This window comes from Nansenia antarctica, assembly GCF_963989245.1.
Source record: "Nansenia antarctica genome assembly, chromosome: 3".
NCBI classification, from domain to species: domain Eukaryota; kingdom Metazoa; phylum Chordata; class Actinopteri; order Argentiniformes; family Microstomatidae; genus Nansenia; species Nansenia antarctica.
The window spans coordinates 79,241,744-79,254,343 of NC_137688.1; the positions used below are offsets into that span (position 1 = coordinate 79,241,744).

Genomic DNA, 12,600 nt, shown 5'->3' on the forward strand with positions numbered 1-12,600 from the left:
GAAATAGATGTATTCACATTAGCGAGCACCGGACGCCCACTCAGAACACAACAGAGATGAATAACCTGTCACCACGTGTTGTTTTGTTTTCCACTTCTTCCTTTTTTTCCGTTTTCTTTGCGGAGGAGGAGTATGATACACATGCAGCTGAGCTCCAATGCAGCACGCCTGCACATATAGGCCCCCCGCCAGACGCTGCCAAGCTTGCAGAGGCAGTGAGACTGGGGCCAGCCAGGCTACGGCCACCCCCTTGCATCAGCCAGGAAGGCGGAAGCAACAGAAACCAATAATCAGAGTGTACTGAGGGCATTGACTGAATACTAATCACATACGGTCCTGGGCAGAGCCGTCTACCCTCTGCCACTCCAGTACTAATGCTTCAGCCCCCGCTAGACCAAGAGGACTCTATTTGTCATTTCAGGATATGGAATAGTGTATATGCTGTGACACGCACGCACGCACGCACACAAACACACACACACACACTCACTTACACACACACACGCACACGCACACGCGCACACAAGCACACACACACACACATACAGTACACTTTCTCACACACCATTCACATAGTTTCACGCTTCCCAGTCATTGTGGACCAGTCTTTTCCTACTAGACTCTCTCATCCATGGTGACATTTGAAAGAGCTCTGTTGATATGGATGCAGATGATGTGTTCACTGTTCCCTCGGCTGCTCTGGCATTGCTGCTACGTTGCTATGGAACACCCTTTGGACATTTTTGGTTGAAAGGAATTATATTATACCTTGGAAAAATACTCCCCAATCCGTTGATTCTAAGCGCTCGCCTCTTCATATCCTGAGGTACAATACGGATGCTGAGCTTTGAGTTCTGGGCCCATAGGAGTCAACAAAAAGTCAATGAACGAGAGCCTAATGAGGCTGCGGCTGGCTCAGGGCTGATTTATTGTGCCCGCTGGTTGTTTGAGGAATAATATCTCCCATCTACTCACATGCTAAGGCTCCTTTCTCCTCTTTTAATTTATAATCACCACCTACACATGTACTAATCACCAGGCTTCATCACGACCAGAGAGGCCCACAAATAAACTATTAATCCTGCCTAATTGCAGCATTCCCTGTGTATTAGAGCGATTCCAAGCACAATGCAGGAGTGGTAGAGGGAATTATAGCAAAAAGAGTACTTTTACATAAATATTTTACTATTTAAAGACTTAACCTCTTTCTTTACCTTCAATAACACAGTACTTAAATTATCCAATTGTGGCAATACAAGTCAGAAAGCTCTCCGACAGTACGTATGGTACTCTGTATGATTTTTGTACGACGTTATACAATGTTCAATATCTAGTGCATAAACTAGTGCATAAACATACTAACATATGCAAGATTTCATGGCATGACTTCCTGAACCATGAGTAAAGTGACACAAATGATGAACAAATTGATTTCTGGTCAGGTGAGACAAGGAAAAAGGTCAATCCGATTTTCTCGTGCGAAGACACTGATCACTGTATTACATTTTTCCTAGTTATTAAAAATGTCAAGAACACGCGTCAACGTGGAGCATTTGGTCCTTTGTTCCTGTCTAATTATTATGGCAGCTGCTAGCCGTGTTCATGCTTGTGCTTTTCTTTCCAGACATCCACGATGAGAACGGGCTGAAACCGGTCATGGTCTACATCCATGGTGGATCCTACATGGAGGGGACTGGGAACATGATTGATGGCAGTATCCTGGCAAGCTATGGCAATGTCATTGTGGTCACCCTAAACTACCGGCTTGGAGTGTTAGGTAAGTCACATGGTTTTAGCCGAGGAGCGTGTGTTTTATAGGTGTTCATGTATGTACTGCACAGTATGATATGGGTTTTGTAAGCCACATTTTTGGACAGTTAGCAGCTAGAAAGGTTCATGATGACACAACACAACAGTATGAGTTGGTTGGACATTGTATTGAAAAGGCTGTTTTTCCTATCATAATTTCTCAGACGTTATTGAATATTTCTCAAAGCGATTTGGCACGTCAACTCGAGTGGTGACAGACTAATGTGGGCCAATTTTCGAAAGGTCCATTCAGCTGTTTTCATTAAAATTGTGTGAGAAAAGCTTTGCTATACAAACAAAAGAAATATAACTTTGTTTACAACGAGAGGCAACTCGTTTTCAACTAGAAAATGTGGTAGTGAAAATGTGATCAACTCGTACAATGGAATGTCTACGTTTGAATGTGCAGTGTGTTTTCATTGTGTCCATCTTTTGCAATTTTGCATTCCCATGTTAAGTCCCATGTTAAATACAATATACATTGGGGGGAAATTATTCAACACATAAAAACATATTTCCTTTGTAGCTATATTCACATTACATTTAGACCAAACTTTGGTATTAACTCAATACAAATACACAGCTAAATACATTGTAACACTCCAATTCATAGAGTGCAAAATAACAGCATAACACTCCAATTCATACAAAAATAAAAGTTATATGTGCAATAAAGGGGAATTACTATGCTGCTTAACTGTCTTGTTGTAAAGAGCTTGGTAGAGCTCTTTGCCTGAGATGTTTCTTGTGGGAAAGCTTGGTGACAAATGATTTGTTTACTTGCATTCAGAGATGGGAAACCCTATTTCAAAGTACTTACCCACCAACATGCACTAACCCAGCTAATTCTAATTAGCACAGGTAGGAGAACTCATTAGTGGCATAATCAAAAATACATTTAAAAAAAGCTGGTAAGGTGGTTTAGTGCCGGTAAGGTGGTTTAGTGTTTTTTCTTACTGTGTTCAATACTTTTTTCCTTAGTCATTCCAGTTTATTGCACATAGCTATTTATATGGATTGGAATATTACAATTTCTTTAGCTGTGTAGTTGTATTGAGTCAATACCAATGCCTGGTCTGCATTTCATGTGAATAACTGCAATGGAAAATGTTTGAATTCCATGCATAATACTACATAGGACAAATACTAATCTAGTGGAAGCTAATTATGACTTTTCTATGACAACAAATGCCACCAGGATGGTTAGCTAAACATTAACACTTTTAAATACAGAGTTGTAAGCCTGCTCGCTCTGCTGAAATACACTGAAGGTGAGCGAATTGTAGCATATTTGCCATTCATAATGCCATTGCCAACCTGTGCACCCAGCACTCGAGTTGAGGGGGGATGAGGGGGGATGGCATTCCCCCTGAAACAAAAACTTTCAAAATCATCCCCCTTCTAAAACTGCCATCCCCCTTTCCATCCCTAATGTCATTTTATCAATGAACATGGTATTAGGCTACTGCTATTTCAACATTTAGTTTTGCGCATATTGAGTAAAATACTGTGGGCGAGGGGGGGGCACGCACACATGCAATGACATCTTTACCAAGTCACTGACACTGAGGTCACTGACGCTGTGGGGATGCTAACATTGTCCCCATATGATAAAATCCACCACCCCCCCTGATTTTATTTTACAACTTGAGTACTGGCTGCACCTCCTATTCAACGAGTCATTTGTAGTTGCCTACTGTCGGATTTCGATTCAGCTCCTGTGTGTGTGCATGCTTGAGCTTCACTTCACAGCAATCTAAAATCGTTTCCTGTTAGCAAAAAAAAAGCATGACAATTTATCTAGCCACTAGAGAGATACAGTTCCAATGATAAGCCCAACACAATCCCTCTCCTCCCCTAGAATCCAATCCACTCCTCCCCCTAGAACAGTGAAGTTCATAATTTATCGAATTCCATTCAGTTCATAGGAAGATTGCAATCAGTGATTTTTGGAGCCTTCAATGTTACATATTTTAGAGAACTGTGTCCGCATCCTCCCTTCTGACGTGCCTGGCTGTTATCATTAACACTAGAAGAGCCGTGAGGGGTCACGGTGACCCCTGTGAGAAAAAATTAAATTCTGTCTTTGCACTCGATCACATTTCAGGACCCTCCTTTCATGACTTTTCCTAGATATATGCATTCTACCACCCAGTATCCTTACATTTCACTTCAGGATAAGATAGTATAAAGCTGTTTTGCAGTTTTTCTCTGTAGGAGGCAGGCTAAAAAAAGAAGCGCCCTCTAGTGATCTCTGTGTGTAAATAGCAGATTTACATTCTAAAAAGGGGGTCTATTTGACCCCCAAGGCGGCTGTACTAGTAGGTCAAATAGGCACGGCTGTTGTAGGGTTAAAAACGTTGAACGCATGGCGACTATGAGCACACATTTGCTGACAAATTCATTCACCTTCCCCCACATCACACCTTCCTCTACTATATTGTAATTCACTGCCCATCATGACCCACTTCTCGCAGCAGAGATGTTCGTCATGGTTCAATGATCTGTGTAATGTTAGCCTATGTGTGTTGCCATGATACGATACAGTTGTCATAGAGTATATAAGTATTTACAAGTCTCTCTGTCTTAAAACTAGAACAGCCATGGGTGGGGTCATTTGACCCTGTGAGTAAAAACGTTTTTATATCTTTGCACTCGATAAAGATATGTGCGTTCTACCACCCAGTATCCTTACATTTTCAAAATCACATGAGGATAAGATAGTAGGATAAGATAGTATAAAGCTATTTTGCAGTTTTTCTGTGTAGGAGGCAGGCTAATTTACAGATGGCCGACTAGTGGTCGTTGTGTGTAAATAACAGCTTTCCATTGTAAAAAAAAAAGCTTCATTTAGGACCATTTGTTTTTCTTTCGGCTCTTTTAGTAGGTAAAAAAGGCACGGCTGTTCTAGTGTTAACTCACTTCTGACCATGTGCATCCCTTCATGGCCACAATGTACCCATCTTCTAATGGCTACTTGGTAATATGATAATGCACCGTGTCACAAAGCAAAAGTCGTCTCAAACTGGTTTCATGAAGATGACAATGAGTTCAGTGTTCTTCAGTGGCTTTCCCAGTCACCGCATCTGAATCCAATAGAACACCTTTGGGATGTGGTAGAACGGGAGATTCTAGCAGCTTGAAAGTGCACCTGAAAGAAATCTGCAGGAATTGCGTGATGCAATCATGTCATCATGGACCAGAATCTCACAGGAATGTTTCCAACATCCTGTGGAATCAATGCCATGAAGAATTGAGGCTGTTTTGAGAGCAAAGGGAAGCCCTACCTAGCATTAGTATAGTGTTTGGTGAGTGTAAACTGACAAATATATGCACTCTCATGATCAGAACTATTTATCTGGGTCTGGACAGGCTCACTCGGGTGAATCAGTTGTAGGCCTTGTGACATTTACCAGAGACACAATCATTTCATGTTTTTCACTCACACTAACCAAACTATGTTATTCTCCTATCAACCGGTGGTCAAGAACAGCAGTGTTGAATAAAAAAACTCCTGTCTCTCATAGAAATGCCTAACTTAATTAGGGGTCATTTAGATTGTGATATAGAAGATGTTATGGCCATGTTATGTTAGTTATAATATATGTATTAGTTAGTGGAATTGGGGTTGTTGCTGTGGTAGGTTAGGTGTCAAATATCAGATTTCCTGGTAATAAAAAACTGGAAATTAAATAATAAGTTAGATATTTATAGTTGTCGGGAAAAAAAAAGAAAAAAGTAAAATGCATAGTTTAATATTATCAGTATGTTTATCATAATGATACTGCTGGCTGCACTGTGGCCTCTTTTCTAAATAGGACAGACATCAGTCTTCACATCATTATTTTATGTGTCAGTTAAATGTTAGATTTGGTTCAAGCTTATTCCAGTATGTATATGGTATGGAGTGTGTCGAGTTTCCTGAGGGCAGACTGAGATGCCATCCTATAGATGGTATCGCCATGGTCGAATATGGGCAGGATGGTCATCTTGACAAGGGTATGTTTGGCTGCACCTGCAATTGAGAATTGGATCGATAATCAGAATCGATAATGGCATTGGTATTGATTTTGATCATTTTTAATTACCAATTAAAAATTGGTATTGATTATTGCCCGAAATCTAGATATACTTGCAGTATACAGAGTAGATTGTCCTACAAAGACACTTAGATTTAGATTTAGTAATCTAAAAATTAATTAGACCCCTATACTTATTTTTTATTTTTTATATCGATCTTTTCAGTTTGTAAAGTGTCTTTGAGTGTCTAGATTATGTTATTATTATTATTATTGATACAATGTTATCAATTCCCATCCCTATTATCAGAGGAATATGTATGTTTATGAAAACAAAGATTAGAACAAATGCAAAACAAAGATGTATAACAGTTAAAGGAGTTAATTTATGGAATACTTTTGAAAAGGAAATGAAAATGTGTAGTACATTAAAAGGATTTAAAAAATTATTTAAAAACAAGATGATTAACAAGTATAAAACAGAGGTTTAAATATAGTTTTTGTTTGGTATTTTTATTTTATTTTTTGAACTTTTTGTTGACATGCGTAAGTGACATTTTGTTTATAAAAGTTTCAATGTTTTGATTATGCATTCATGGGGGGACATGCATACATGTAACAAGGGTAGGCGCAATAAGCCACGGCTTCAGCCTACACCTTTTTGGTCCTGATGTTATAAATTGTGACTATGTACATTTTCTTATATCTGTATTGTGAATTGTATAGGGGACCAAAATAAACATTCTCAATCAAAAATCAAATCAATCAATTACCATGAGTACCATTTGCAAAGTAAAGATGTTCACTCTGATTGTAGCTTTCTTCCAGAAATGTAATATTGGGCACAGTTGAGTTTTTACATTGTGATCATATTCTATATCATCCTTTGCATGCAATAACTACCTTAAGTCTGTGACCCATTGACCACACCAGATGCTGGGTATCTTCACTGGTGATGCTCTGCCAGCCCTGTACTGGAGTCACCTTCAGTTGTTGTTTGATTTTGTTTTTTTTTGCCTGACATCTTATCACCAGGAAATTAAATGTCTGTTCAATTAGATTTAAATCAGAAAATGGACTTGGCCACTCAAGAACTTTCCACTCTTTGGCTCTGAAAAAACTCCCTATTTGCGATGGCTGTATGTTTTTGGCCATTGTCTTTCACTGAGGAAGTCTTCCTTGGCCTACCAGCCTGTTTGCGATTACTGAGTTCACCAGTGTTTTCTTTTCCTTTTTAATGTTCCAAACTGTTGATTTTGACGTTGTTTCAACCTCATAATGGCTTCCTTGACTTTCATTGATGTCTCTTTGGTCCTCATGTTGACAGACACCAGTAGCCAACTCCAAAGGCAAATGCAAAGCCTAGAATCAACACTAGACATTGACAGCTCTCTTATGCACACATGATGTGATGGAGCACACCTGACTTACCAGAAACACCTGCCAAGCCAATTGAATTGGACAATTAACTTTATGAAAAAGTATAACAAGTATACGTACATACATACTATGCATAAACAGTGTAATTTCTGAATGGTGAAACCAATATGTAGGCTACTGTAGGCTAGAGTATCTCTACTTCAACCTACTTTAGTAATTATACATTAAATACACATTGTAGCGTAGATCCACTTTGGAGTGTAGATCCAAAAGAAGAAAACATACCTCACTGTCCAATTACTTACAGGGCACCATATATTGGGGGTGGCGGTAGCCTAGAGGTTAGAGAGGCTAGCAACCGGAAGGTCCCTGGTCCTGGACCCTGTGCCTAGAGCAAAAACATACAATGTTGTACCCTGTACAATGACAAAGGTTGAATCCAATCTAATAGCAAACAAAGATAGGTTATGCTTCTGAAAACAGTCCACTACAGTGTTATTATTATTATTATCTCTGAAGAGTACGTATTAGGCCGTTTGAGAGAAGCCATGACATGCCCAGTGCTGAGTGTGGCCTGGTTTGTTTAAAGTACAGTAGCCCGACAAAGCTATTGTAGCAGGAGTCAAAACTGAATGTGCCATTAACCGTGTCAGTGCATTGGTCAAATGTGTGATCATGGTGTCCAATCGAATTTCCTGTCATTATTGACAACTCTAAATATCTAACATAAAACATAGTTTTTTGTATTCAATAATGTATCCATTTAGAACACATAATCACACGATTTCCTTTCCTTGGTATGTATGGATTTTTATTGCATTTTCCGAGGCTTAAAATGGAGGTGTTTTGGGATGCTTTGTGGCGTAGCAAAATAATGCACATACCACATCATCGCAAGGTTCCTGGTTTGATTCTGACCCTCGACATATCTTGCTCGTCATCCCTCCTTCTCCGCTCATCCTTCATGTCAATCTCTACCGTCTCTATCCCCATGAAGCAGAAATAAACATAGAAATAAAGGTGTTTTGAAGCCAATAAGCTTTCAACAAGCATTCATATTCACATACTACTTCTACTGCTCTGCTCTGCTTCCCATTTGTTATAAGGCCAAGCTGTCTGCACTGCTTGCTATATTTAGTAGTGCGAGAGCCAGGGGGAAAAGGTGTTCTGGAAAAGTGTGCACTGCTGCGAAGGAAAAAAAAAAAAAAAACGGATTGAAAGGGGGCCCTTGTTAAGTGTGCGGCACTCAGCCTCTCTGACAGTGTGCCGCGGTGAAGGGGATGTCATGTGAGAAAGATGTGCGCCTCTGTGCTTCTTCCTTAACCAGCCCAGGGGGCTGTGGAGCTCTCAGCTATCCGGCCACTGTTCAGCACGGATAATGCGCAGGGTGTGAATGGTCATCAGACACGCAGCACACCACCCTCCCACCCTTCCCATTTCGATAACAAGCTGTGAGACGTATAGCATGTTAGATCTCTAATCTCCTGATGTGGTAAATCAACCCTAGCACGGGATGTCTGTGGTAGCATGGTATCTGAGTGAGTAGTTACAGAATCAAGAGCAGTAGGTCATCCTCTGTGTAGGCTCCTAAATCCAGCGGCTGCTCCGTGCTTCCCTAACACTGCACCATCTGCGTTGGGGGGTGTCACATGGGCCCTGTGTGACGAGCTCCCCCCGAGCTTCATTACTCTGAGCTGGGATGTGTCAGAGGCACATGGTGCTCTCCATCTTCTCCCCTGCCTATTATGGTGGGACGTGAGGGGCCTGCTGATGGCTGCCTGATACAGACACATGTGTCTTCCCTTCCCATAGCCCTCCCCATCCCCCACACCTTGGCTATACTCTCTGCCCCTGCCAACACTGGCTCTGTGTGGCATTGGGACTTGGGAAATAAAGTGGTGGGGGAATGACCCATTTATGGGTATTATATGTGGGTCTTTAATACACAATCCGCGTGTTTTAGTGGAAGGATCTAAAGTGAGGGTGTCGTGTACTGGGTAAGAGAGAATAAGTTGTTTTTCAAGGTCAGCAAACACATTTTTATTAACAACACAGTTACTGCACTATGAAGATTGTTACAGAGCGCTTGGAATTTATTGAACACATGAATGCCAAAGCAATATAATATAGCCTTCGACACGGTGTTGGTTCAGTACTGTATGTCCTTAGAATCCTTTAGATGAGTAGAGAAAAAAACAGCTGTGGATTCTGGGGACTGGGTATTGGTTGGAACAGCCAATTGTTGCCTTGAGTATTTGGGAATGACTGATTTCCTTCATCAAATAAGCACATCAACAGGAGTTTGCATTAATTGAGGGATTATGTGATAAAAGAAGATTTCCTCTCCGTCCCGAAACATTTCAACATTGACATATTGTGTTGACAATGACATACAGAATCTCAATATCTTGAAATGTGTCATTTAATCTGGTTTTAATCTTGTTTAAATCATTATGTCATCGGCAGCTGTGTTGCTAGTAGGATGTGGTTGTTGTTGTTGTTGAGGCTGTGTGGCCTGGAAGCTAGTTTCTATTGCATTGCAGTAGTTTGGCTTGACTAGCGAGCGCGTGTTGTGATCTTCAACAACGTTGAAATGTATTTCTGTGTTTCAAAATAAAAGTCCGAACATTTTGGTTGCCGACTTGTTACCCCTTTCACCAGACCGTGTCACATGTTTGGACTAAGTGAGAAGAGCTATCTATCTGCTAGCCTGAGTAAGTCAACTTAATGTTGTTTAAATTGTGTTACTGGCAGCTGTGTTGCTAGTAGGATGTGGTTGTTGTTGTTGTTGTTGGGGCTGTTTGGCCTGGAAGCTAATTTCTGTTGAAAGCCATTGTGTTTGAAGACTACTGCAGTTAATTCGCAGGAGGAGTTTCAACTTTTCAGCCGCTATTTATGCCTGGTCAACTCTGACATTGTGAAATACATTTTGGACTAAGTGAGTACACCTGTCCTGTCGTTAACTGATCGCTAGGTGCGAGGGGCTGTAAGCCTGGCAACATTTGTCTTTGCGTTTCATGCAGACATTTCTGCTTGGATGTCAGCCCATCACCTCAAGCTCAACCTTAACAAGACTGAGCTACTCTTCCTCCTTGGAAAAGCCTGCCCTCTCCAAGACAAGTCTCCCATCACAGTAGAGAACTCTAGGAAGACACCCTCCCAGACAGCCAAGAACTTTGCGGTGAGCGACCACTTATGGATACGTCCATTCTTCACCAGAGAAGCAGCACAACTCTTGGTCCAGATACTGGTCATCTCCCGCCTTGACTACTGCAACGCACTCTTGGCCAGGCTGCCCGCTTCCGCCATCAGACCTCTGCGGCTCATCCAGAATGCTGCCTCCCATGTTATCCCTTTCCTTCGCACCCTTCACTAGCTCCCAGTAGCAACTCGCATCAGATTCAAGACCTTGGTGACTCGTCTAACAGATGGCAAGGGGAGCTGCCCCTTCCTACAAGCAAGCAATGGTCAGCCCCCAAACACCTGCCCATTCACTCTCCTCTTCCACCTCTGCTGGCCGACTAGCACCACCGTCTCTATAGGGATACAGCAGTCGTGCTACCTGGTCACGGCTTTTCACCACCCTGGCACCCCGCTAGTGGAATGAGTTTCCCACTTCTGTCAGGACTGCAAAGTCACTCCCTATCTTCTGCCGTTAACTGAAGACCCATTTCTTCAGGCTACACTGTAACTGTCCTTCCTGAAACCTCTCCATCCCCTCTACCCCCTGTACAGTTTCTCTACTGTAAATAATACAAAATGTATATATACTATAAATAGATTCTTCATTCTAGCATTTTGACTGCCAATGAACCCTGGCCCGAGCAGACGGGCTTTTATTGCGATGACTGATGGATAGATGATTCACTTACTTAGACAAATGTATCTGTTGTTAGTGGAACTGACAAAAATGTAAATGTAATGTAATTTAAATTGTGATTCTTGATGTAGAGAAACATCAGTGTACATCCCTAATCAGTCAGCTTCCACACACCGTCCACACTGGATAATGTCAAAGGTTCCCATGGCAACATCAACAATCTCTGAGAGAACATGGTGATGCATCCTTTCTCACCACATTATGGCCACAGCATGGTTCCTGTGCATGCTGCCTTGTCTATATTCGGGCCATACGTGCCCCTGGTAGTGGAGCGGTGGGTCCCAGGGGGCCTGAGGGGGCCCTGCATGACTCCACTCCAACTGGCCAGGGACAGCCAGTGCCAAAGGGAGGTCAGAGCTGTCATTCTCGCCCAGCTAGTGAGGGATGGGGGGGGGGGACATGTCGGGCTTGTTTGGAAGATAATCCGTGCTGGACTGTGGGGGCTGGGAACATAGAGCACATAGATATAGAGCACTTCTATCTCTATGGCTGGAAGGCTGTTCATGACAGTTGCAATAAATATAGTCTAATTCTGAGTCATGGGAAGGAGAGGAGAGGCCTTTTGATGTGACACAGAACACAGAGGCGGCAGAAGCACAACACTTATCCCCTGTTGCAGCTCCCCTCCTATTAAAGAGGGGGAATAACAAACAAACTAACATGCATTTCCTCTTGGCCTGCACACGCAACTGACAGGAAAGGAGCTTGAATAGAGTCATCTGTCACTTTGGCAAAAGAGTCATTAGCATGACAAATGGTCCTCTATGTCCTTTTGACAATGTGTGGCCTTCAATAAACAGCACTCACTCTGACTGCCATACGGTCTCTTATTCCCATAAAGCCATATCACATTCAGTACCGTCACTTGGAAATCGCTGCTTATAGCTGCTATAGCTGCTCATTTCAGATGATATTGAGCCGTTGATGTTGACCTCGTGGTTACAGTCGGGCCCTCGACACTTGATTCCTACCTTCACACGTTTTGGTGGAACTGTGATGATAATCACTATAAACTATGCAACTGGTTTATCATTAGTTAGCCATTCTAAATGCAGCTGATTTAGATGAATGTACTGTATGTCATTGATAATGAAATGATCATTATTGAGTTGAACTTTCACAACAAATCATACAAATATGGTGCAAAATGTTGTTGCATATTACAAATAATACAATTAAGCCTGTATTTGTATCATGCAAGTGTCAGATTGATATGGATCACTGTTTACTTTTTTATAATAAATATGTCAATGCTTTAAAGAGGATGTCGTTGACCTTTTCACATACTGAGTCTTGCGAATATATTTAGCATAATGCTGATAGCAGACCGGTCCACTTTTAAAGGTCATTGTTGTCATGGTAGTTTGGAGATTCCCTTCTGTAATTTCCAGTATACATTAAGTATATTCATATTTAGATTTGTATATATATTCCCTTTGTATTTTCAGAAAAATATAATGTTAAATAAAAAATAAATTCTTGCCACTTTGAAACATTCAATGTTGATCACAT

At 41.4% G+C, this 12,600-nt stretch overlaps 1 protein-coding gene across 4 annotated transcripts in view; it reads left to right on the plus strand.

Annotated features, from left to right (window-relative positions):
* nlgn4xa (neuroligin 4 X-linked a) overlaps positions 1-12,600 on the plus strand; it is a gene marked incomplete at its 3' end in the record, with an annotated part of 82,698 nt that overhangs the window by 19,817 nt on the left and 50,281 nt on the right. For 3 of the 4 annotated variants that reach the window (XM_080525371.1, XM_080525370.1, XM_080525373.1), the window contains one exon: positions 1,625-1,777. In XM_080525371.1, the coding sequence (XP_080381497.1) occupies positions 1,625-1,777 (153 nt within the window). Of the gene's footprint in view, positions 1-1,594; positions 1,778-12,600 lie in introns of all 4 variants that reach the window. The other variant, XM_080525372.1, reaches the window with a different exon arrangement.